The sequence below is a fragment of the Ipomoea nil genome, unplaced genomic scaffold (genome assembly GCF_001879475.1).
Source record: "Ipomoea nil cultivar Tokyo-kokei standard unplaced genomic scaffold, Asagao_1.1 scaffold2833, whole genome shotgun sequence".
NCBI classification, from domain to species: domain Eukaryota; kingdom Viridiplantae; phylum Streptophyta; class Magnoliopsida; order Solanales; family Convolvulaceae; genus Ipomoea; species Ipomoea nil.
In genome coordinates this window covers 550,919-576,904 of record NW_017619261.1, presented here as the reverse complement: position 1 = coordinate 576,904, position 25,986 = coordinate 550,919, and the positions used below count along the sequence as shown (strand labels likewise).

General features: G+C 36.1%; 1 protein-coding gene across 6 annotated transcripts in view; it reads right to left on the bottom strand.

The window, feature by feature from the left end:
- LOC109159604 overlaps nucleotides 1-24,230 on the bottom strand; it is a 33,493-nt gene extending 9,263 nt beyond the window's left edge. The window contains exons 1-11 of one of the 6 annotated variants that reach the window (XR_002050628.1): nucleotides 23,696-24,230; nucleotides 21,118-21,352; nucleotides 20,920-21,006; nucleotides 20,532-20,701; nucleotides 19,596-19,738; nucleotides 18,320-18,494; nucleotides 17,656-18,241; nucleotides 16,900-17,012; nucleotides 15,758-15,935; nucleotides 8,703-9,013; nucleotides 8,522-8,641 (exon numbers count right to left, since the gene is read on the bottom strand). Coding sequence is in view for 4 of the 6 variants with exons in the window: in XM_019307722.1 (XP_019163267.1) it covers nucleotides 8,789-9,013; nucleotides 15,758-16,001; nucleotides 16,900-17,012; nucleotides 17,656-18,241; nucleotides 18,320-18,494; nucleotides 19,596-19,738; nucleotides 20,532-20,701; nucleotides 20,920-21,006; nucleotides 21,118-21,352; nucleotides 23,696-23,925 (2,208 nt within the window). In the remaining 2 variants the exon portion in view is untranslated. Of the gene's footprint in view, nucleotides 1-8,521; nucleotides 9,014-11,385; nucleotides 11,605-15,757; nucleotides 16,002-16,899; nucleotides 17,013-17,655; nucleotides 18,242-18,319; nucleotides 18,495-19,595; nucleotides 19,739-20,531; nucleotides 20,702-20,919; nucleotides 21,007-21,117; nucleotides 21,353-23,695 lie in introns of those variants that run through there. The other 5 variants (XR_002050627.1, XM_019307722.1, XM_019307721.1 and 2 more) reach the window with 5 other exon arrangements.
- Between the last annotated feature and the right edge of the window lie 1,756 nt (nucleotides 24,231-25,986).

The following is a 25,986-nucleotide window of genomic DNA, read 5'->3' as shown; positions in this document are numbered from 1 at the left end:
ATCTTCAGGATTTTGGGGTTTGTCTATTTAAGTATTTATATACAACTCCCCCCATTAATATATCATACTCATACCTCGTTAAAAACCACACTAGAAAACCCATTGGGAAAAACCTAGTGAGGAAAAGAGTACATGGTATGTATATCCTGCAAAAAAGTATAACTATTAGTCCTTTTAAGACTCAATCTACATGATTGACCAATCTACAGGATTGACTCGAATGAATGTACTTTTCGTCACCCCCTGAAGATAACAATCTTCAAATTCTAAATAGCTTAAATATAATGATTTTTCTTTACCTAGACATATCAATCTTATGGATATTTTGTAGGTATACATTTGCTAACTTGTCACTGGAGCAAACCTTCTGAACAAATATTTTATCACTCTTCTGGAGTTCATGTGGATCAAGGTATTTTATATCATGAAAAACTATATATGTTTTTATCTATAACAAGTATGATGACTTCATGCCGAAAAGCATCAATGCGAGTATTTGTACCTTGATTTGCTATTTGTTATCTCATCTCATAACTTAACATCATCAAACTCTTTATATATTTCAATTCATTGATGTTTGCACCATAAATATTGACGGAGATAATAAATAAGTCCATTATCAACTCTTTATTGAGCACATAATGGTACATATTATTCCTTCTATATGAGGATAATAACCACATTCGCAACTCTTTAAAGAGTAAATAATGGCACATAATAATACATAAGTAAATTCTCATTTCGGGAATTATAAATCCATTAGGGATTTTTCAAGATAAATTTAACTGCATATCTAAATTTATTATTCTGCCAATTGTATTATGTAGCGGAACTTAATGCCATTTACCGTGAGAGAGTACGTATATTTGATTAAAATCAATTAAGGGTCTCTGCGTGAACCCATAGATGTCTTAATTGCTCCTTTATATGTTAAATAGCCATGACACTTTTGGTGCCTAACTCTGGATCCAGATTATCATATAACGAGCAATTTGTAATGACAATTTTGTTGTCGACAACTATAACCTTTTTTATAAATGTCTCCCATATTTGTAAAAGTTAATGGCAAATTTCTAAAATAACCAGATTCTAGACATTTCCCAAAGATATTTTGATCTGGTCGTTCCGCATCCCTAGTATTACGTTTGTTTGGTGCACCTATAAAGTTTACTAGGGTTTTTCGTCTTCTAGACGAACGTCTGCAGGACATAATTGTTCAAGCTATTTCAAGAGTGGCAATGTTTCTTTACTAGATCTAGTATAATGATTCATATCTCTTTCACGGATAGATTTCCTATACTTCTAGTGTCAAGGAGTACCGGTAGATATATTTGGTCCAAGTTTGGGGAAGGTATATGGGACCTAGTCACTCTTTTTATGATCAGTATGATCAATAGATATATTTGGCAGATTATTTGCTAATTTTCGCAAATAGATTATCTTATGAACTTTCAGTTCAGTCTAACTAATACGTGGATTTAAATAGTGAAGATCTTTTCATTTTATGAAGTTTCTCGGCATTCTATTAAATTTGGATTCATATCTCCCCCTAATGCCGTGAACCGATCTTCATACAGTATGCAGTCAGTGTACCTTAGATTATTACTTATTGATCTCCTGTCATGGGCTCTGAGTATATAGGTAACAGGCGGAGATTAATATAATCAACATAGCCCTAGAGGTACGCTATGGTGGTGAACTGGTGATACAAGAAATCGAACTGCATACTAATAATAAAACGCAGATAGGGAAATGTTAGATTTTAGACCACGTACTTGGTGTATGGGGAGAAAAAATATGATATGCAGTGAGTCAGATTTGGGTAAAAAAAAAAAAAAAAACTTGACTCATAGTAACATCACGGCAATCCTTCGGGGATTGATAGGATAGGTGGACCATTTTTGATCAAGAATTCATTGTCAAGGTTCATCCTAAAAGGTGACTTAGAGAATTAAAGTCCCTAGTCTACCTTCTGGGCACATATATATACAAAAGTGAGGGCTATAAATTTAAATCTCGTATGCCCAAAACTCATATAGCATACACTAGCACTATAAAGAAGTCATAGCATTTAATCACATGCTAAGGTTTAGCAACGATAGGTGCACCCTAACAGAACTATGTCACTGTTTTGTGGTTTAAAGCTCAATAATACTATGCCTTAACAATATTTGTCCTAAAAGTTTGCTTCACATTGTAGCATTCATGACATATAGCAAATATTTGTTATCAACAAGAGAAAACAACAAATCCTCTTTGTTTTATGGTTCACATAGCTACAAAGCAAATTTGAACAAATAAAAGTTCTCAACGATCGTGTCTTCAAAGTGACGTAAGATCGAGATAAATTTGAATATCATATGATCCCATGTGAAATAATCACTCCACTCCAGAACAAGTGTGGTAATAGTAGCCAGGATGTATAACTTTCAAAAAAAATCTATGCATACTAAGTCTGGCTAAATCCGAAGGTACACTTGTAAAGCATAATGCATAATAAAAAAAAATATTATGCTAATATAACAGAATATGCATAGAAATTCATAAAATCATATGATCCAAATAAATTGCACAAAGTAGCAATTTTAATTTATGAACATATTCAATAATAAATTAAAATATATATATCAAAATAAATCAGACCCAAATAAAATATGTATATGTTATATGTATATCATAAAGGATTAAATCATCATATAACATAGGACCTAATTTTTCTTAATGATGGAATAGTTGGACAAAAGGCCCATCTTCTAAACCAAAAGGGTAAAACCCTATTCACTGAATCATTATTCTGCAATATGAAACCGGTAGGGCAACGTAAGGGAGATTTTAATCCGCCCAAGACAATCGTTATATCCTACACCACGGCGCACATAGCATTGTGCGCCGCGCGCCTTCCAATTAATGTGTATTTGTTCATACAGTTATGTGTATTAGTTCATACAGTTATGTACATTTTTTATACAATTATGTACATTCTTTTTATACAATTATGTACATCCGAATCAGAAAATTTGTGTGTATTATGTTAATAGTTGATGTGTATTATGTTAAAAGTTTATGTTTATTATGTATTATGTTAGATTATGTGTATTATCTTTTAAAAAGAGTATGTATATTTTGTTATATAATTATGTACATTCATGTATACAATTATGTGTATTCTAGTATAACATTATGTACATTCTTGAACAGCGGGATTTTTTTTAAAGAAAAAACTATTGCCATTCACTGGGGCGGGAAATTTCAAAAAAAAAATAAATCAAAACGACGTCGTTTTGCATCTGGACGCATAGTGCAACGCGCGCCGTTGTGTAGGATATAAATTGCCCGCCCAAGATACTCGAGCTTCTCTTGAAGCTTCTTGGTCAGTCATAGATGAACCATCAACCAAAACTTTAACAGCCATGTGAATCCCATTTCCAGCAAGATTCAAGAATTGGAGATTGGGGAATTCCTCACTAAAACAAGCATGAAGAGTCACCGAGCTTGTTCCCCGAAAGATCAAGGGAAACCAATTAAGGCCTAGCAATTCATAATCCCAAAAGGAATCCTGGACTCAAACCGATTTCGGCTGAGATTAAGAGCCTGCAATCTTTCAAGTTTCAAGGGAACTCATGAGTCATGGCCTCTGGAATGCTCCCAGTGAAATCGTTGAAAGAAAGGTCCAATCTTTCAAGTTGCCCAAAATTGCCTATATGTTACTAGGGAGGTTCCCAGAGACTAAATTCTTTGAGAGGTTAAAAGGCCTCAAAGAACCCAAACTCCAATCATCAAAAGGCAGGCCAGTGATGTCGGATAGTTATGCTGTGCATCCGTATGCACCATGTATGGTGCATACGGATGCAAAAACGACGTCGTTTTATTAAAAACGCGCATCTCCCCTTAAAAAAAAAATTCAGGTTCGATTCTCAGCAACAGCATTATGTTGTTCATTCATTCTGGAATTATAGTTCATAAATTATGGAATTTTAGTTCATTGATTCTGGAATTATAGTTCATCGATTCTGGAATGGTAGTTCATCGATTCTGAAATTTTAGTTCATAGATTTTGGAATTTTAGTTCATTCATTCTGGAATTTTTAGTTCATAGATTAGATTCTGGAATTTTAGTTCATAGATTCTGGAATTATAGTTCATCGATTATGGAATTATAGTTCATCGATTATGGAATTTTAATTCATATGTTGTTGCTGGGAATCGAACCTAAATTTCCTTTTTAAGGGGAGACGCGCGTTTTTAATAAAACGACGTCGTTTTTGCATCCATATGCACCATGCATGGTGCATACGGATGCACAGCATAATTTGCCAGTGATGTCATTATCACTCAGATCAAAAGCCGAGAGAAAAAAAAAAAGCGAAGCCAATCTACGACAGCCAGGATGCCGATCAAGAAAGCGGCGACAGCCAGGATGCCGATAGATGGCCAAAAGAAACATATACTGTAGTTTGGATTCTAGAACAATATATAAATATATAGGTATTTTATTTTTTCTCTTTTTGTTAAAACAATTGTATATGTCAAAATAGTTTTACGAGAAAAAAAAATGTATACAGAATTCATATTATTTCGTATACAATATATTTTTTTTTAAAAAAAAAAGTATACACATAAAATCATCCATAGATCCGCAGAAATATGTATCATACAAAACAATATCTTCACAGGGAATCAAAAACATATAACCAATAATCATATCCACAGAACACAAAATATGCAATAATTATAGGCAGTTTTGGCAACAAGGGATGATAAAAAAAAAATAAATAAATAAATAGCATATCGTTCACCAGAGTTGAGCGGTTGGTCATTAGCTCCAAACCGATGAACTTTGTAGACAATAGAATGATCATGAAATTGATAATACAGAGAAGAGAGAAAATAGAGACGAGGGAAATCATTAGATCTCTCTTATTCAATCCATCCTTACAGGGCGTTTGGTTGGAGGGGGAGAATTATGTGGGAAAGGAATTGTAATTCCATGGGAGTTGAATTACTGGGAATAAAGTGGGAATTTAAATTCCAGTGTTTGGTTGACAGGAATAGAATTATTGGGAATTTCAATTCCAATGTTTGGTATACATGGGAATTGAAAGGGAATAAGTAATATAAAGTCAAAAATGTCCATTATTGTTTTTAGACATTAATTTTATGTTAAAAAAAGGAATGAGGTAAATTTGACTCATCACTATCTTTTTTTCCCAGGAATTAAAATCCCAGGGGGGGACATGGGATTTTAATTCCATGAAAGTGGGGGAATTGCAATTCCCTCCAACCAAACTACGAAATTTAATGACCTTTGGAATTAGGTGGGAATTAAGTGAGAAGGGAATTTAAAATCCCTCCAACCAAACGCCCTGTATGGTGATAGTTTTGTAACAGTCATCCCATTACTTCCTTCCTTTATTATTGCAATACAATGTTACATCTTTATAATACAATGCAATAATAAAGGAAGGAAGTAATGGGATGACTGTTACAAAACTATCACCATATAGGGCGTTTGGTTGGAGGGATTTTAAATTCCCTTCTCACTTAATTCCCACCTAATTCCAAAGGTCATTAAATTTCGTAGTTCGGTTGGAGGGAATTGCAATTCCCCCATTTTCATGGAATTAAAATCCCATGTCCCCCCCCCCCCCCCCCCCCCCCCCGGTATTTTAATTCCTGAGAAAACAAGATAGTGATGAGTCAAAATTACCCCTTCCTTTTTTAACCTAAAATTAATGTCTAACAACAATAATGGACATTTTTGACTTTATACTACTTATTCCCTTTCAATTCCCATGTATACCAAACATTGGAATTGAAATTCCCAGTAATTCTATTCCTGTCAACCAAACACTGGAATTTAAATTCTCACTTTATTCCCAGTAATTCAACTCCCATGGAATTACAATTCCTTTCCCACATAATTCTTCCTATTCAACCAAACGCCCTGAAATGATTATAATAATGTCCATATGAAAACATTTGTAACACTTTTTAAGTTTCCAAACAGACCCTTAATTCATTATGCTTAACAATTACTAAAATAATAAATCAACCACGGCTTAATTGTGAGCTAAAAACCACAACTCAACTCCAAATTTGTGTGACTATAACATCGAAAAACCACCAACTAAAAAGCTTTAATGGATGATATTTCTATTCAATAACGATTTAAATGAAATTTTAGTAGATGAAATATGACTCGGGAATTTATTTATTTATTTTTTTCCGTCTCTTATGGAGCTGAGGAGGTTGTGAGTAGCAACTAGCAAGCCAACATCAATATATAAATTTTTTTACAAGTTTCTACTTTGAAAAAAAAAATTGAAAAATAAAATATGTTTTTCATTATCTATTTTATATTTGGTAAGAAAACTTTAAAAATTATCCAGTTACTAAACAAGCCAAGATTAGAAAGAGAGCCAATGGCAATATATGCCATTGCCATTACCTTGTGAATGCAGGTTTGGAAAGAGTCACTTGCCTGCCATTATACAGGTGTTGTGTTGGTTGTTGTTGGTCTGCTGGTCTGCGCTGCTTGGTTCTATGGTTGGCGAATCACTTGGTTGTGAGCTTACTTTGCTTTACTGTTTGGCTGGCCTGCGAGCCGTCTCTCTGTTTGGCCTGCGTGCCTCTTCTGTTTTCTTTAGTACTTCTCTTTGCTAGGCATGATAACGGTTTCGGTTCCGATTTGGAACCGCCGGTTCCGATTCCGGAAATGGACGAACTGGAACCGGAACCTTAATATAAGGTTCCGGTTTTGGTTCTTGAACCGGCAGTTCTAATCGGAATTTTTATTATTTATTTTTTTAAAAATTATATGTTATATGTTATGTTGTTTGTTGCATATGTTATGTTATTTGTTGTACGTGGCAAAGTGGACAGTAGGCCACTAGCCTAGTGGCCAACTGGCCATTTGTTTTTTTAATTTTTTTTTTAATTCACGGTTCCAAATCGGAATCGTTCGATTCCGGTTTCAAATTTTCTATAACCGGAACCGGAATCTTAGAGTTTTGGAACCGAAATCGTACGGACGGTTCTGGTTACGATTCGGTTAGTACAGTAATAGTTACGATTCAAACCGAACCGTGATCACCCCTACTCTTTGCTTTATTTTGTTTTTCTGGCAGCCTGTATGCCAGTGTGTTTGGGCAGCCTGTGTGCCTTTACTGTGTTTCAGCAACCTATGTGCTTTGGTTTCTATCACTTGTGGATGGTTTTGTGAACAATGGCAAATTATATCATGCACCATGGTGCATGTCAATCATGCACCGCGCGTCCTTTTTTTAAATGAAAAGAAACGGTGTTTGTTTTCTGCCGTTTCGCACCTTTTCGCAAAAAGTAATCCTGTTATTCAGTGTCATTTTGTATACACTGCCGTTTCAATTCAACACAACTACAGTTTCATTTCGATATAACTATAGTTTCATTCGATATTTATAGACTCAAATATGTGAAAATGTTATTTAATTTTATTTTATATACATTATAGTTTCATTAAAACACAACTACATGATCATTTTGATATAATTACAGCTTCATTGTACAATATACACTCAAATATGTGAAATGTTATTCAGTTTCATTTTATATACACTGCAGTTTCATTTCACTATAACTACAGTATCATTTTGATATAACTGCAGTGTCGGTTTAAATATACTGTAGTGTCAGTTGATGTTTAATACACCAAACAAGCGAACTCCGTTAACTATAACGGCGGGCCGTTTCTTTACTTAAAGAAACGGCGCCGTTTTTTAGTGCACCGCGGTCTATGATATAACGACCCGTGAACAATCATGACCCTGTTTGGTAAATGGTTGTTAGCTGATTGGGCTAATTAAAGGATATAACTAGTTGGTGATTGGGCTAATTAGAGAGTATAACTAGTTGGTAACATTAGCTGTTTGTAGAAAAATGTTTGGTAAATTAGCTGTTAGCTGTTTGGTATAATTTCCTTTCTTAAAAAACTAATTAAAAAAGTTGTTTTTAGTAGCTTTTTTGAATTTTAACATTTTGTAGTACAAAAAAACTAATTAACTAAACACTTATATTGATTTTTAAACCAAGTCAAACAACTAATAGTCGTCAAATAAGCCAAAATTAGTCTATAGACCAACTATTTTACCAAACAAGACCATTATGTTGCTAGATTTTGGCTCAATGGTGCATAGGAGTTGTTGACTTAGCTTGGTTTAGTCTATATTTAGCTAGCCTTCTTTCGTGCTTAAGCTCTGTTTTCTGGCTTAGGCTTTTGTGTTAAAGGGGGTCTGTTCCTTTAGTTTCTGTGAGGCTAAGGGTTTATCCTCCTCGCATATCTATAATAACCTTTTATTGATACTAATAAAAGATTTGGTTTGAAAAAATTAATTAAAAAAAAAAAAAAAAAAAAAAAAAAAAAAAAAAAAAAAAAAAAACAGAAAGAGTCATGTAACACTTACTCAGGTACCAAATTTACACTAAGAATTTTCTTGAAATATTCACACACGAAAAAAAAAAAATGTAAATGATGTGTGTGTTTCAGTTGACTTACAATTAAACCAATATATACCTTGTTTGACAACTTAGTTAAAACACCACATCATCATCAATCATCAATCATCAATCATCAATCAGGATTTTGGCCAACTAGGGGTATGAGTATGTATAATACTATTCTCCTCCCAAATGCTCTGTCGGGTTGGGGTTCAGCCTTTTGGAAGAATGTATAATACTATTCTTTACAAGATCAATCAATGAATCTGACATTAGGAGTAACTATTAGTATGCCATATATATACCATACCATCAATCACTTTCTCTTTTTATCTTCGGTTTTGATTAATTGGACAGAGGCAGCTGGTATCCTGTTCCACCACTCCCTAACCCTTCTAATCAATTTTTCACTGCCATTTTTCCTCAAAGGCATCTGCCTTGTAAAATACTCCAAGAAACCAAGCAGCATCACTTGCTTGAAGGGAACCAAAGCAATTACTGCAGCCATCAACACCAAACCAATTGCTGCCTTATCAGTAGCCTGTAAGGTGATCAAAAGTAAATGTGAAGTGGAAATTTTGAGAAATGCTACTTTTCAAAATGCAAGAAAACCCATTTCCAGAACCACAACCAATCCCAGAGATTATAATGATATCGTGGCATGACACTGGAATGGCATTTGTGCTTTAGACTTCTACTCAAACATAGTTCTAATGCATGTATCAGAAATGCCATGGTATTCCCCAAAAACGCTATTGGAACTACAATTCACTCTAATATAGTTAAAACATGATATGGTGGTTATCACCCATTTAAACTAGATATTTTATTTAGTAAGGATTTTGTATTCGTTTTATGTAGAACCATCAAAACCGGCTTTGCCCAGGGGGACCAGCCCACCTTGCCACTAATTAAAGGGTAAGGGTTGGGTTCTACTTTATTTGGTGGGCCACATTGGCCACTTACTGGCCCGCCCGGTAAAAAAAAAAAAAAAAAAAAAAAAAAAAAAAAAAAAAAACAGAGTATATAAATAATATATAATCCTAGAAACTAACACTAAACCTACCTTCCCTAAGACCCTAACTCCGTCTCCCTCTCCCTCTCCCTCCCCCTCGCAATCGCATATTGAGAGCCTCGCCAACAATGACCGACACCGACACATCTTGCCAATCTGCCAACAACACCATACTCTAACTGAGCCTCGTTAGCACCACCTATGGCTTGACTCCGACGCAACCTCAAGCAATCAACCTTAATGCACCACTACAATTCTGTGAGAAAGATGAGAAGAATTTTGTTGTATTACTCATGACTCAATGGAGAGACAACATATAGATATATATAGACTATATATAAGGACTTATTCTAGACAAACACAACCCTTTCGTTTCAACATCATTTGAGCCAACAGAAGTAGTCATATCTCCAAATGTAACAAAAGTGATCAAGTTGCCACCAAGGAAGATACAATATCCAAATGTTGACTTTCTATCCCATGCACATCCTGCCCATTTTGCATCTGTATACCCAACAATTTCAAGGTTTCCATGGTCTTTCTATAACAAACCCGTGCCTGGAGATTTCATAATATATCGTAAAATTCGAATGGCAACCTCCCAGTGACTCTCACGTAGAGATGCCAAGAATTGACTAACAACACTTACTACAAAAGAGATATCATGTCAAGTTACAGTTAAATAAAGTATTTTCCCTACCAACCGCCAATATTGAGTAGGAATTTGACATTTAAATCCATAGGAGTGTCAAGATGTTTGCAATTCATCATAACCGTTTCTTCGGTATATCCAATGCATACTTTCTTTGTGATATGCAAATTCCTTGCTTAGATTGCGCTACTTCAATTTACAAAAGGTATTTAGTTTTCTAAGATCTTTTGTCTCAAAATGTTGAAATAGGTGTTGTTTCAACAATAGTATTACCCCAGCATCACAAAATCTTTCAAAATCTATTCTTTGTGATAGATCAAGAGATGAATCAATTGGGTTATTATTAACTTGAACCGCAATGGTTGGTCAAGAGCGTCAATGATAAGTGTAAAGAAAGGGAGTGATATTTTGCAAATGAAGTTTTGTAGGTCAAGGGACTAGGATTTATAGGTGATGATGAAGCTTCGGGCAAATGGACCTTGGACCCCATTTGAAACATGGGGACAGGAATAACATCAAGAAAGGGATCAAGTGATGCTTGTTAGGTGGACGAAAGAAAGGTTTAGATTCAAAGAAAGTAACATAAGACACATAAAATCAACACTTATGAGGGGAATAACATCTAAAACCTTTTTGCAACCTAGAGTACTCAACAAACATGAATTTTAATGATCTTAGGGGGAACTTATCACGCCCTAGGGTAGTGTCCCAAACAAAACAGGTGCACCCAAAAATCTTTAATGGGAGTTTACGAAGAGGCTTATTGGGAAATAACACATTATAAGGTATTTGACCATGTAAAATAGATGAAGACATGATTTATTAAATAACAGGGCGTGAAGGATAGCATCTGCCTAGAACTATGGAGGAACTTTATACTGGAGAATCATGGTGCGGGCAATTGGAACAAGATGTCGATCTTTTCATTCTGATACTCTGTTTTGTTGTGGAGTATCGGGACAAGATGACTCATGGAGTATGCCCAATCAAGAAAGTTATCACTTCGTAATGTTTTAATAGACACCCCAAACTAATTTTTATTTATTTCAGTCACAAATTTTTTAAGAACATTAAGAATTACAGAACAATTTCGCATTAAAACGACCCATATGCAACGAGAAAAATCATCAACAAAGGTAACAAAGTATTTAAAAGCCTAAAATTGAACTACAATGGAAAGGCCCCCAAACATCACTATAGACTAAGGAAAAAAGGGATGCAACTCTTTTATTAACTCAATTAGTAAGGGATGTTCTAGAATGTTCTCCAAGTTGACAAGCTCGGGTAGATAATTGAGACAAACTTGGAACAAATAGTTGTAATTTACTAGGGTTGGAATGCCCTAACTGGCTATGAGCAAGAGGAGGAGGATTGGTAATAGTGCAACCCATAGGATTTGAGGTAGACAATCAATAGAGTCCTTCTGACTAATACTCGAGCCAATTGTCTTCCCCTAACGATGGTCCTGCAGAATGACATAATCAAAAGAAAAAGTGACCAACCAATCTAAAGGTTTTCTAAGTTTATGGACATAAATTAAATTGAAAGGACATTTAGGTATATATAGAATCGCAGAGAGAGGCAGAGTAAGAAGGGGTGAAGCTATTCCAATTCCAATAGTCGTACTTTTTGAACCATTATTGAAAACAATAGATGGAAGATACTCAAAATTGGTGAAATGAGAAAATAAAGATGAGTTACCAGAGATATATTGAGAGGCACCGAAATTGATAACCTATGGTCCGAAGATATATTGAGAGGCACCTTAATTGATAACCTACGGTCCGCAAGGCTAGAATAAGCTATGGTCCGGAGATATATTGAGAGACACCTTAATTGATAACCTACGGTCCACTAAGGCTAGATTGGGATACAAGGGCAGTATGAAATCCTTCCGTGTAGGTTAAAGGAGTGACACCAGAAGCCTTAGCATTGGCTTTAAATTGAAAAAACTCTTGGTTTCCCATGAAGTCTCGTGTGTCCAAATTTATTGCAATAATCACAAAATCTAGTGTTTTTTTGTCCACCACGATCTGTAGTTCGCCCACGACCTCCTTGTATCACTAGAGCAGATCGTTTGCAAGTATATGTGTGAACAATTGGAGTGGAGGTTATCTACAAGAGACGTTTGAACTCGATGGTTCTTGGGACAATGTTGCTTCCAAGGATTTCATTCCGGGTACTTTCAAATTCTAGACCTAATTTGGTCAGGAGAACTACTACAAAAAGTTTCTCTTGTTGGGTAACTTGCCCTGCGGGTGTTTCGCCAATAGGCATGGATGTACCAAACTCAGTTATTAAACTTTGGGCTTTGCCAATGAATGTGTTAAACAATAAACTCAACTGTATATTTCTATATGTTTTGTGTGTCAATGTACAAGGAAGTATAGAGCTATTTATATTAGACAAGAACTAATCCTAGCCATAGATTTCAAATACCTAAAACTAAGGCTAAGAGAGATCCTCTCAACTAACACCCTATTTCTCTAACACTCCCCCTCAAGTTGGAGCATCCAACTTGTTACATATGTATCACATGAACCATAGGACTCCACACCTAGACTATAAGCCCAAGTCTTGAACCACTCGAACAACCTTCGAACCACGCTGTGCCAAACCAGTCCACAACGTACCTTGTCGCACCAACAACACTTCTACGGAGCCAACAAAAACTAGGCCAACCACCACAGCGCCGCACCTGCCTCTCACTCCCCACACCCTTATCACCGCTGCCTAACACCACAGCGTACCTGCCTCTCACTCCACAAACCCTTGGCGCTGCTAGACCACAGTGCACCTGTCCCTCTCACCATGCACCCTTATCAACGCTGCCTAACACTACAGCGTTTCACCCTGGTGCATGCACATAAACTAATTCACTCTGAATCATTCTTCAGCCGTCGGCCTCCCCCGCGGCATATGCCAGGTCCGCCCCACTCCTGGCACCTGTGCTGCCCATTCCTGCAGCACCCCTGTTTACGCACACTGAACAAGCTGCACTTGACTCAACTCAGACCCTAGAATTGCTCCCATATCAAATTAATTTAGAGCGACAAACTATGATAAACAAAATACAAAGGTCAAGACTTATTAATACGAATACGATAAACAAAAGAAAACTACTGCCTAATTATTTCTCAGCTCCGTGGACCTCAGACCACCCAGCTCCATGGACCTCAAACCACCTAGCTTCGTGGACCTCCCCTACCATCTCTCTCGGTTGTCTCTCTTTCTCGGCTGACGCCAGACTCGTGAACAAACAAATCCTCGCTGCCGTCATCGGGGGTTATGAACCCAAACCCCTCACTGAACCACTCGACGCAGCCCTCCATCCTCTGCTCACTCTCCTCAGCCCTAATAAACAAAACAGACCAACCTGAAAACGCAGCAGTCCAAAAAATGCAGCAGTCCAAAACGTAGCAGTCCAAAACGCAGTAGCCCTTCGCAACACCGAAGTACACCACCACTGCAGACGCGTTGGGTGTTCAGAGACGAGCCCAACGGTACCGACCGCGACCGGAGAAGACGCCGGAGAACTGCCCACGCGCCAGCGTGTGGCGTCGGAACCCTAGGTCTGCGCCGACGCGTGAGGACTCCGGTGGCTGCTCCGCCTCTCCCGCCGGCGTCGCCTCCTCTTTCCGACCAACACCCACTACCCAGTCACCTTCAAGGCTTTGATACCATGTTAAACAATAAACTCAACTGTATATTTCTATATGTTCTGTGTGTCAATGTACAAGGAAGTATAGAGCTATTTATATTAGACAAGAACTAATCCTAGCCATAGATTTCAAATACCTAAAACTAAGGCTAAGAGAGATCCTCTCAACTAACAACCTATTTCTCTAACAGTTTCCTTATTAATACCATCTTTCTTCAAGTTAGCTAACTTATTAACAATAGTATAAGAATTGAGAGATATCATTAGTGTATAGAGATTTAGCTTGATTCCATACCTCCACATATCTTAAAACCCCTGAAAAGAGAACAATTGTGGGGAAAGAAACTGCCAAAGAAGGGCTACATAGCTATGTATCTAACCTCTCCCAAATTGCCTTTTCATTTTCCGGTATCTTATCCACCCTACCGTTCATGCAATGAAAAAAAAAAAAAAAAATTGTTTTGGGCCTTTTGGCTTCTGATACCATGTGAGGAAGATGAGAAGAATTTTGTTGTATTACTCATGTCTTAATGGAGAAATAACATACAATTATATATAGACTCAATATCAGGGACCTATACTAGACAAACACAACCCTATAGACACAGCTCTACAGACACAACCCTTTGAGTTTCAACAAACTCCATGCCTAATTATCTCCTGCTTTATTGTGTGTATTAGTCTCTTATTTGTATTGTGGTTGATTCCAATTTTTGGCATAGATCAATGTATTATATTTTTGATAATGTTTATTTGATATGCTTTCCATTATATTGCATTTGTTTTTCTTACTTTGAACAAATTATTGAATTCTTTTTGCTTTTTATTCTCTTTTTCTTATTTTTTTAAATTTTTTTTAATTATAGGCGGCCCAACCCAGCCTTGGTATAGGGCTAGGCAAGGTAGGTTGAGGTTTTCTCAGCCTACCAAGTAGCCGATCTCATGGGCCCACCTAGGCAACCCACATTGACAACTCTAATTGCGACACGGGGCTGGGACAAGTTTTACTTTCGATGCTTGAGGCATTTAATTTAGAGGAGTTTGAGGACTCTTACCCCTTTGACCATGGGGATCGAATCCTTTCAAGTCGAGTTTAAGCCCATGGAGTATTCTACCAGTATTGACGCGGCTTCGGTATTTTGGTTTTACCACTCATACAAAGTCGGATTGAGGTGATTCACAATTTTGTTAAGGAAATTCTATAGAACTTTCATATTTTGAATTTTCTTTAATTCAGGCTTTATCATGATCAAAATTCAGCTTGAAATTGGTATGAGTGCACAATGGCAAGAATTTCAGCATGGCACAATGTGTCCTTTACTCCACTCTTTCTCAATTTTGTCTATACTTATTTTAGTGTCTTTTTCTCCTTGTTTTGTAATATTTCAAGCATTTCCTTTTTATAACTTTTTGGCTAGCAAGACTAAAGAAACTTTCTAGCACTTTCCTTTAGGGTTTTAATTTGTAGCCTATATAAGGCATCCTTTACACTTTTGTAAAGGACTTTTGCGGTTTTGTCAAAATGGGATATTGAGTATTGACTCTATTCCATTCAAGTCAATGGTCATTAAACCTTCAATCCAATTTTACATTAATGATTTGCACACTTGGGAAGGTGTGTTGAAACAAAGGCTAATCAATATTCTAGATTGGGCAGCCTTGTTTTGTTCAAGATGTGAGGAGTTAGGGTTGTTCTTTTTCACATCAATTTTATATTGTAAAATCTACACTAGCATTACTAGAATTTGGTGTCTTTATTGTGATCAAGCTTTTCCAAAGGATTGTGAAGCATGGAATGGATCAATGGAGGCATTTTCAAGTTGTATGTTGAACATGGATTTTTCAATACCCAAGCAAATTGAGTTCTCCATAATACTCAAATAGACAAGTATCACAAACTAAAATGAATTGCAACCATAAATAAACTTATGCTATAGAAAGCATGTGATGGTAGTACCTGAGGGACTACGGCAAATAGGAGAGCTCGCAATTTCAGTAGAACAATGTTGCCATTTTGAATAAGTGCCTCCACATGAGAGACAGCTTCTTGTAATGTTAATAATTGCTCTACTGCATTTTTAGAAGGAGGAGCCATGACTTCCAATGCTTCCAAAGGTGATCCGTTACGAGAATGCCTGCGCCAGAGCATGAGCACCGCAAGCAATACCATTAAGCTTGGCAATACATACATGATCCATCCCCTAAATATCATAGTGAATGCTTTTATATCATTAAAGATCCCATATAACAAAGACAAGCTAGCAACAGTCTACAAAAGTGTAAAAATCAGAGATATCTTCAAACTCAAGATGCGAAATGAAATAACTGCATTTTTTTAGCAAATGAAAAAGGAAATAAATGATACTTGCATAACAATTTAAGAAGCAACTACCAAAAACTCCAATCCTCAATAATCTAAGGTCCAAAAAGCAACATGGGTAATCTAACGTGCATGATTACACAAAACATACGTCACAAAAATGATATATTTAATGTCTATTCCCTTCCAACTTGCTACTGGAAATTATCATGAAAAGAATCATAGGAAGAAGTATCCTATCTTGGAAATATATATACTTCACATATTTCAATCAAATTACTGTGTTCCTCTAGTCAAATACAATTTCTTGCTTACACTAGCAGTGCCCACCAAACTGATGAGGTACATATTTTCTACAGTATGCCAGGTACTAAATCTGGAGGTTTACTATTGTGTATGTCTGTTGTTGAGGACTTGGTATAGACCTATGGGGATAGGCAAGTCTGGATACCCCATATTTTCAAATAGATATATGCATGTCTAGGAGCAATTATAACATACACATTTGTAACAGTCTGCATATTATTTTTGAAGTGAACTACTCTGTAGAATGTCAATAATACCAGAAAGAATGAGGAGATATATTTCTACATTTTTTATACATACTATTTTTTAGAACAAATTAGCATTTAACAGTATTCTTCTTAGACTAGCAACCCTATTGCAATTTTCTGCCATTATTGAACATCTAAAAATACTAGTCCCTATAAGAGAAAGCATAAATCCAAGAAAAGAAATATATTAAAAAAGAAGGTTGAGACATAGGCAAAAGCGTTTACTTGATAATAGTATAGCAAGTAAATATCAGAAACGTCATTGATTTCCAGGGGTCTTTCCATGATGACAAAAGTTTAATGCGATTTAATAATTCAATAAGAGGAAAAAGCAACTCCTGTAAAAGAAAAAGGAGCAAGCTTATCATCCAAAGGAATTTAGTGACAAATATCTGTAAATATTAAGCCTATAATAACAATATAAAATACTAGGATTCATGTTGTCGAAGTGGACCTTGTTGAGACTAGTGTTTTAGATTCTAAATTGGAAATAAACCAGAATAAAGTATTGTTTTCGTTTTACTATGCAGTAGTTTACTCTTTTTAAGGAAATGCAAAAATAGCATGAGAGCCTTTTTATTTCCTTCTATTAGATGTAATAGCCTCTACGAGATTTGTAAAGACTATTATATTTGGTATATGCAAATGTCTAGCAAATGTTCATTGTATATAGGTAATAGGTCACATTTATGCCCCGCCCAGGCGCCCACCTCCTCTTCCTTATTCTTCTTGTTTGCACTTGCACTTTAGAGATAAGGGCATAAGGCTCTAATGTCCATGTAACTGAATGTCCAATTAACATACATGTAGGAATCTAACTAAACCCTTTAGCCCAAGAACAAATTTTGAAAAAGACCTAGTTTAAGTTATAAAAACTATAACCCTTCAGAACAGCTGTCAGCATTTTGGGTTGTAAAGTCAAGGATAAAAACAAGAAAAGCAAGACTATGGTTGAGATTGAATTCATTGAATTTAAGTGACCTGCATTACTGCTAAATTGGCATCAATTCCTTCCACTTTAACTCGTTCAACAGTTGCTTGAGCAGCTTCAGCTCTTCCTATGTCCTTTCTGGACATCTTGACTGCAGCTTCCAGAGGATGATTTTCACCAACAGAAATGTTGCCAGCTTGAGAAGATACTTCTCCCCTGTCCACCTCCTTGTATGAAATAATTCCTAGTCTGCAAAGTGTAGAGTGTGAAACTGAGACCTGTCTGCTAGCATTTGGGGAACCAACAAAGCCACGACGAGGGCCAGTAGAATTCGGGAGTATCAAATAATTTGAGAGAGTTTCCAAGATAGCATCACCCCTTGGAAGACTTTCAGCCAAGTTATAACATAGTATGGTTTTGTAATTGGATGGAGAGACATGGAAAGCCTCTCTAACTGCTCGATATCGAAGAATTCCTAGAATTGCACGAGCAAGTGCTTCAAGTTGTGGACAATCACTGAGATTATATCTGCGGATGAATTTATGAGCATGTAGTATCTCAAGACATATATCCAACCAATAGTCACGTCGTGAGCTTCCTTTGAATTCAGGGAACTCAAAAGATACAGGTTCTGTCCTGTATAAGATTAATGTCAGAACTCAGAAGTCTTTCATGACTTGCACAAATAGAAGCCCAAGCCAAACATGAACTCACAGAGATGAAGACTTGTACAACACTGCTTTATCAAAAATGCGAGCACCCAGTGGTCCAGTTAATTCAGGCTTAATAGCCTGTTTCATATCTGTCGCCAGATCATATCTCATAGCTTTGTCATATAAACCAACTCCAGATTCAAAGTAAAGAGCATGGTTGGTCAATGAAAGCCTTCCTGTTAGGAAGAGAATGGGAGTTCAAATATATGTCAGGTTGTGCATGAAAATGCAACAAACAAATTGGTAGATGCTGGATAACAATTAATCATTATTTATTTTGGACAAGTAGGCAGGCAGGATATCAACTACTTAACATAAAAGCATATTCATAGTACACATACATGCATTACATTGAAATTTCATCTTCTATTTTTAGTTTTCAAAAATTTTAATAGACAAGTAAACTTCAGAAGGCAACAGAATAGGGCAAAGATTATAATCCTGAAATTTTATGCAAATGTTTTGATTGCCAATCTGATTTAGCTCCCTCAGACTATTGGTAATCAATACTTTTTTATTTGCAGGGTTTCGCCTCATGTGTCTCATCTCACCCAGGAGAATCTGACTTGTTAAACTATAAACTATTTTGACATTATATTGCCTAAATAGTGCTACTGATACATTTGTAAAGGTGCTTTCAATGTAAAGATCAAAGAATTTCAGACCTTTGCTTTCATTAACTTCGTAAAGTGCTATGTTTGTTGCCACAATGCATCTTTAGTTAGGGTGCAATACTATAATTTCAAAAAGACTAATGATTCCAGTGTGCCTCTATGTGAAAGAGACTTTCGAGGCATCCTAGCTTATTGACTAAAAATATTAAACATTTTAAACCTCCAACTTTTTAAGATGTGTGAAGGGATTGGTAAGTTCCTTATTTTGCTGTGAATTGCATCTTTTCCCCTCTATTTTATTAACTTTATATTTCTGACAACTTCAATATTAACATAGAGCAATCCCCTGTTTACATATTTAAAGAGTTCAAAACATAGAAAGACCATATACACACGGCTATCAAGTTCATACAATTCAAACCAACATTGGCATCAAGTTTGAAGAAACTATGGTCACTGTAATACATGCACAATTGAATAGCAAATATCGTTAATATGTAATATGTACAATTACTCATCAAAAAATGCTATTTTCAATGAGTACTATTAAAACCAAGCAGCCAATGACCATTTGTTGTGTATGTCTCTGTGTGTGTATGTATGTGTGTATGTGTGTGTGTGTGTGTGTGTGTGTGTGTGTGCGCGCGCGTATGTATATCTCACCCGGCCAAGCAGATAGTCCAATATGCTGGAAAACTGGCTGTGTGGGAACTATACCATCTACATCTAAAATAACCTCTTCCTCCATAAGTGAAAGGTTGGACATATTATTAGAACCAGCTGCACTTCGTACAACCTTTACCACCCTGTAATGAGAGAGCAGTCATGTTGAAAAGCAAATTGGTGGATCATCATGAAGCCTACATTACTGTTCTCTCTTTCGGACAGCACATACTACTAAACTGTGATTGAAGTGCTACCCAATAGATAAATATGTTTCCACCGATAAAGAAAAAAAGCTGCTCGACCATTCATTATAAGAATAAGAATAATAACTTTGCACAGAACCCCAAAGTTTAAAAGTTAGCTTCCCAAAAAAAAAAAAAAAAAAACTGATTGAGATATAAAGCTATTTTGGGTAACCTTGATGCACAATGATATTCAATCTGAATGAAAAATTAAAGGTAAACAAGGCAACAAGCTCGCATTTGAGGCATCTCATTGCAAATTATTGTCTTTATACTCTTACAGCAAGTGGTCTGTAGGCATCTAAAACTTATTTGTTCTTCAGATTGCACCTGTCTGTCACCTCAATGGTTTCTAATTTTAATAAAGCTTTTATACACAAGGATGCATCATTGGTCACATAAAGACATTCCAGATGTAAGCACAGATGAAACTTTGATGTAAGAAAAAGCCTGAGTATGAACTTATGGAATGTTTCAAGCTTCAGTAAATGAAGCACCTACTTAGTCCTATTTATTTTTGTGAAGTATACATTCACATACTACTACAAATTTTTCAATTCTTTTTTTTAACATTCTGACAGAGAATTACACGAGACAGTTATTCTCCTTGAAGCTGGGAAAACGAAGTTGAATAAGAACAACAATAAAAATGGGCCAAACAAGAGTTAACACTCAAGTAAATGAAGCATACTTTTCAAGACTCCGAAGGTACTTGTCGTATATAAGAAAATGAAGTCGATGACCTGATGAACATGTCAGAACCTCAAAAAGGTTGCTAACTGTTATTACATCGGCAATAACAGCACAGGCTGGAGCTATTCGTGCAAATGATTCTGCACCAACAGTCTTCTTATCATCAACCTGATCACATAAAGAAGGTGATTGATGAAAACAAATGGCCTTTCAAAGTTTTACCAAAGTATCCAGGTGTAAAATGTATTTCCTGTTCTACACACACACACACACCAAAAAAAAAAAAAAAAAAAAAAAAAGTGTACAAACAAAGGCCCTTTAATGATTAAAATGTGATATATACAGTTTCTGAAGTTCTTTAGGGTGAGATGTGGATTAGGAAAAACCTCAACTGCCGTCCTTGTGGAGCTAGAGTAAAATATTGACCAGCCATCCTCATCCTCCCCTTCTTGGTTTATCTTAGTAGGAGTTTCCTATAAAATAAACACCATTTTAATTATTAGATTAACAGATCTAACCAACGGCAACATGTTATCATTTAGTCTAAAAAGCAGCCAACTTGAGAAAGGTTGTTATCATCTCACAGGTTCCATCACTTCATTCTCTCTACATGGAGCCTCCCAAGCTAGCATCATGTCAAATGTCAAGCGTCGGAAATAATTTTCACCCAAATAATCAGCACCTTTGGTTGCCTCACAAAGTGCTTGGAATGAACAGAATTCCAGAAAGTTCCTAGCGTAAACTGAGGGCTGCTTAATATTATCAGGCACCTCCAAATCAAAGCGATTCTTTAATCCGTCCATAGATATGCGAAGAATCCTGTAGTTTAACAAAAGTAAAAAACCATTAAAGCATTCTAGTGTATGTAGAAAGGGATTCCATGATGAACTAAGCAGAAAAATGTTGTACTGTTGTATGCAAGGTCAATATTGTCTAAAGCAAGGAAACTGTTATAACCACTGGACGAATTCAAAATTGCCACTTCAACAGAAGCTGCCAGCTATGAAGTTCTAACTGCCTATTAGCTAGACAATTGCATATATAGAGGATTAAATGGACAAGGAAGCTTGTATTCACTATTAGAACTTCTCTGTCAATTGTTATTAAAAAAAAAAAAAAAAAAAAAAAAAAAAAAAAAAGAACTTCTCTGTCAATACAATTCTCCTTTTTCTCTCTCTAACTTCCCACTCTGAATTTCCTTCCTTTTTCCAATTTTCAACTTTCCTTTATTGGAAATTAAGTTCAACTCAAGGACTGTGACATCTAGTATTACAGCCCTCAAACCTTGGCATACTGGCAAGAAACTCAAGGACTGTGACATCTAGTATTACAGCACTCAAGCCTTGGCATCCTGGCAAGAAACAAAGTATCAACAGCATGTGGACAAACTCACATGGAAGAGGTTAAGTGAAGCTGGTAGAACAAGGCCAGGTAGCATTGGAGAAGAAAATGGATTCCAATTCAGAAGAAATTAGGGAGTCCATTACTGCAAACATCCAAAAGATGGGGCAATGGATAACTGCATTTGGCCAGATTCATTTGGGGCCAAATATTTTACAAAATTAGATCTGAGAGACCTTAAAATTAGAATGAAGGAAGGAGATAAGTAGAAGACTGCTTTTAAGATTTCCAGTGGATTGTAGGAGTTCAGACTAATGCCCTTTGCATTAACTAATGCACCAAGCCACCTTTCAGGCACTTGTGAATGGCATTTTCCAGCCTTGTCTCAGGAAGTTCATCCTAGTTCTCTTTGATGGCATTGTACTATAGACCCCTACATCGGAGCTGCATTTATAGCACATAAAAGTTACCCTTGATATCCTGATGTCCATTCAGTTGTAAAATAAGAGTAACTGCTCTTTGGCACAAGAGTGAATATCTGTAATACATCATCACAACAGGAGTTTGCACAGATCCAGTCATCCACTTCAGGTAGAAGGTACAAGGACCCAGCCCACCCCTAATACAGCTTCTGCTCTCATGAGTATCTTAGGTCTTGCAGCATTTCAAGACCCCTAACAGCCTTATAGAATGCCTTCCAATGGAGTGAAGAAGCTGAGGCCTCTGAACATCTCAAGATGGCAATATGCGAAACGCCTATACTTGCCTCAGTTGATAGGCCATAACTCCATAAGCACCCGGTAACGCCAACTTATGAAAAAGATTACCAAACATACCCAATACTGCTGACAAGTGGAGGCAATATATACAAGGGAGGCACTTCATTGTTAAAACAAGCCACCAGAGCCTATAGTGCGTGCTAGATCAGAATATATCTACTTTAATTCAGCACAGACTCCTCACAAATTTTCTAGGGTCAGCTATGAGCTGCAGTATAAAATAGGGTAAAAGAGGGTGGGAGAACAAAGCAGCTGACACCGTTTCCAGAAGGGATTCAGAGGAAGCAACCTGCTCAACTATCACTACAGTAACACTAGCCAGGCTCCAAGATATAGTTCGAAGGTAAGAATAGATACAGAAATACAATTGAATTAGCTGAGCTATAAGCACAGGCAGAGCTCACCTCAAAATGGACAATCAAACAAAGAATTACTAGGGTGTAATTGTAAAGGCAGAATGTGTGTGGGAAGTAGTGGTAACCTGAGATAGCAATTAGTAGAAAAGTTATCTGAATCTTCAGTAGCAGGTCACTCAACACTTTGCAGCCACTATGCAAAGGCTCAAAACCATTTTCCATTTATTGAAGAAAATTTGGAAAACTTCTTAGTATTTACCAAATTCCTTAATTAAGCTAGAAGACAGGCTTGTTCAGCAACTAGCCAAAAAAGGAAAAAGTTGGAAAATTGGAATGGAAAACAAAAAAAAATGACAAATAGAGTTATTTAAAATATATTCAAATTCAACTACTATCTACTATATAAAATACAAAGTTATTTAAAATAATTACCAAAATATTTTTGTTAAGTTGAGAAGGAGTTTTTTTTTTTTTAATTATATATTTTCTGTACTAAACAAGCCAACTCACACATTACATTTCAAGAAGTAGGATGATGAACGCAATATCCATCACAGTATCACACTACCAATTCGAAATATACGATTTATGAAGAACGCGGCGCAACCGACCAACAATGAAATCCAGAAGAAACCAAAAACACAAGCAGCGGAATCTAAGAAAAGTAGTAAAGAAAGTTCACTCACTTGGAACAACGACACACGACAGAATTGGCGAGAGTGGATAGGAAGGGCAAAGGGTGACGAGGCGAAACATCACTGTCATAAACCTCATCTCCGTCTGCATCACCAAAGCGCTTCCTGCCGTTGATGGAGAAGAAGGATTTCAACATGGAGAGAGCATTGTTGTTGGGAGAGTCAATGGAGCCGTCCTCTCTGCTGCTCCTCTTCTCTGCCCACTCCGTGGTTGTTAGCATTCCTCTTTCTTTTGGTTCTTCTCGTTCCTGATCAATCGGTCAATCGCCGGAGCGGCGCAACCTGAACGGCAGCAATGGTAACGTGAGGTTAAGGTGATGAGATTTCCCCTACCGATTGCGCGTTGTTAATTACCAATGGAAATCATTCCAGGAAACCCAAAGGGGGAGAGAGAGAGAGCGTTTTTGGATATCTTCGCTTTTTGGATATCTTGGCTTTTTGGGTAGTTTTGCCTAATGGTATTTCAGTTTGCTCAGGAATGAACGCAGCATTTCAGTTGTTCTCGTTTCACCGTCTTTACGGCACCGTTCGCTACGTTTGTTAAATTTATGAAAATTATTATTATTTGTAGTTTTGTACTATATGTATTCCTATTATTATGTAGTCTGTATTCTCTGTAGACTGTATTGTATTAATGGAATGAAATAAAAAAAAAAAAATTTACATATACATAAAATAAAATAAAACAAGCCCTTGATAGTAGAGTTATCAAATGTAAGTTATGTATGGCGGCAAATTATATTGTGCAACGGGTGCACACGGAATTGAATTCATAATTTCTATACTATAGATTTATATTTTCTATACTATAAATTCATAATTTATATACTATAAATTCATAATTATTGAACTCTATATTCATAATTACAAAACTATATGTTCATAATTTTCAACGTTCATAATTTTCAATGTTCATATTCCCATTATTGAACTCTGTATTCACAAATCACTGAATTATATGTTCATAATTTGATAAATATACAGTTTAGAAATTATGAATCTATAGTATAGAAATTATGAATTTATAGTATAGAAATTATGAATTTATAGTATAGCAATTATGAATCTATAGTATAGAAATTATGAACCTACAGTTTAAAAATTATGAATCTACAGTATAGAAATTATGAATTTATAGTATAGAAATTATGAATCTATAGTATAGAAATTATAGATTCAATTTCGTGTGCACATTGCATGGTGCACACGGTTGCACAACATAATGCTCCATGTATGGCACGTTTGGTTCGCGGAGTATGCCTGGAATGGAATAGCATTCCCAGTAATAGACATATTTCTTTGTTTGGTAAAAACATCTATTCCCAGGAACAATGTTTATGAAATTCGGGAATGACCTATTCTCCTTGCAAGGGGAATAGAGATTCTTGGGAGGGCATGGGGGTGACCTATTCCCCTTGTGGTTTTTGATGGAATTTTGTAAGTGTGATTAGGAAAGAGAACAAGGGAGAGAAAAATTGGAAAAAAAAAAAAATTAAGCAAAAGTTATTTTAAAATAAAAATATATATAAAAAAAGGGAGTGTCAGGCGTGCCTAACGCGCCAGCGTGGCTTCAGTTGTGCGTGAAACGCGCACAACAGCCCTTGGTGCTATGATATTTCTCTTTTATTGGGAAGAGAAATAACTCACTCTCTCTTTCTTGCCTCTCTCTCCGCGCATGTAGACAAGTGAATCTCAAAAACTGTGAATAAACTCCCAATTATCCTCTGATATTGATGCTCTTAGAAGCGGTTGGGACGCAAGTCAGAGGCAAATTATTGTGTGGACCATGGTCCACACAGTGTTGTATAGACCATAACAAAAAGTACATTTTAAATTTTAAATATATTAAATGTACATTATTTGTGTGGTGAATGTACATTATATAATATAATATAATGTACACTCAGTAGACAAATAATGTACATCCCCTGAATACAATGTATATCTTAATATACTAAAAGTACATTATTTTTGTACTGAATATACATTAGTTTACAGTATACAAAATATGGTGCATATAATTTGGTCCACACAATAATGATTGCAAATCAGACATGTAAGTTTTCATGACATGTGGTTCACACAATAATGATTGCAAATCAGACATATAAGTTTTCATGACCTATGTTGTGAACAAGACCCAGAGCACACATGTAATAAGTTGGGCAAATTATGCTATGGACCCGTGTTCACCATGTGCATGGTGGACACGCTGTACATTCATAATTTCTATACTGTAGATTCATAATTTCTATACTGTAGATTCATAAAATTTATAATGT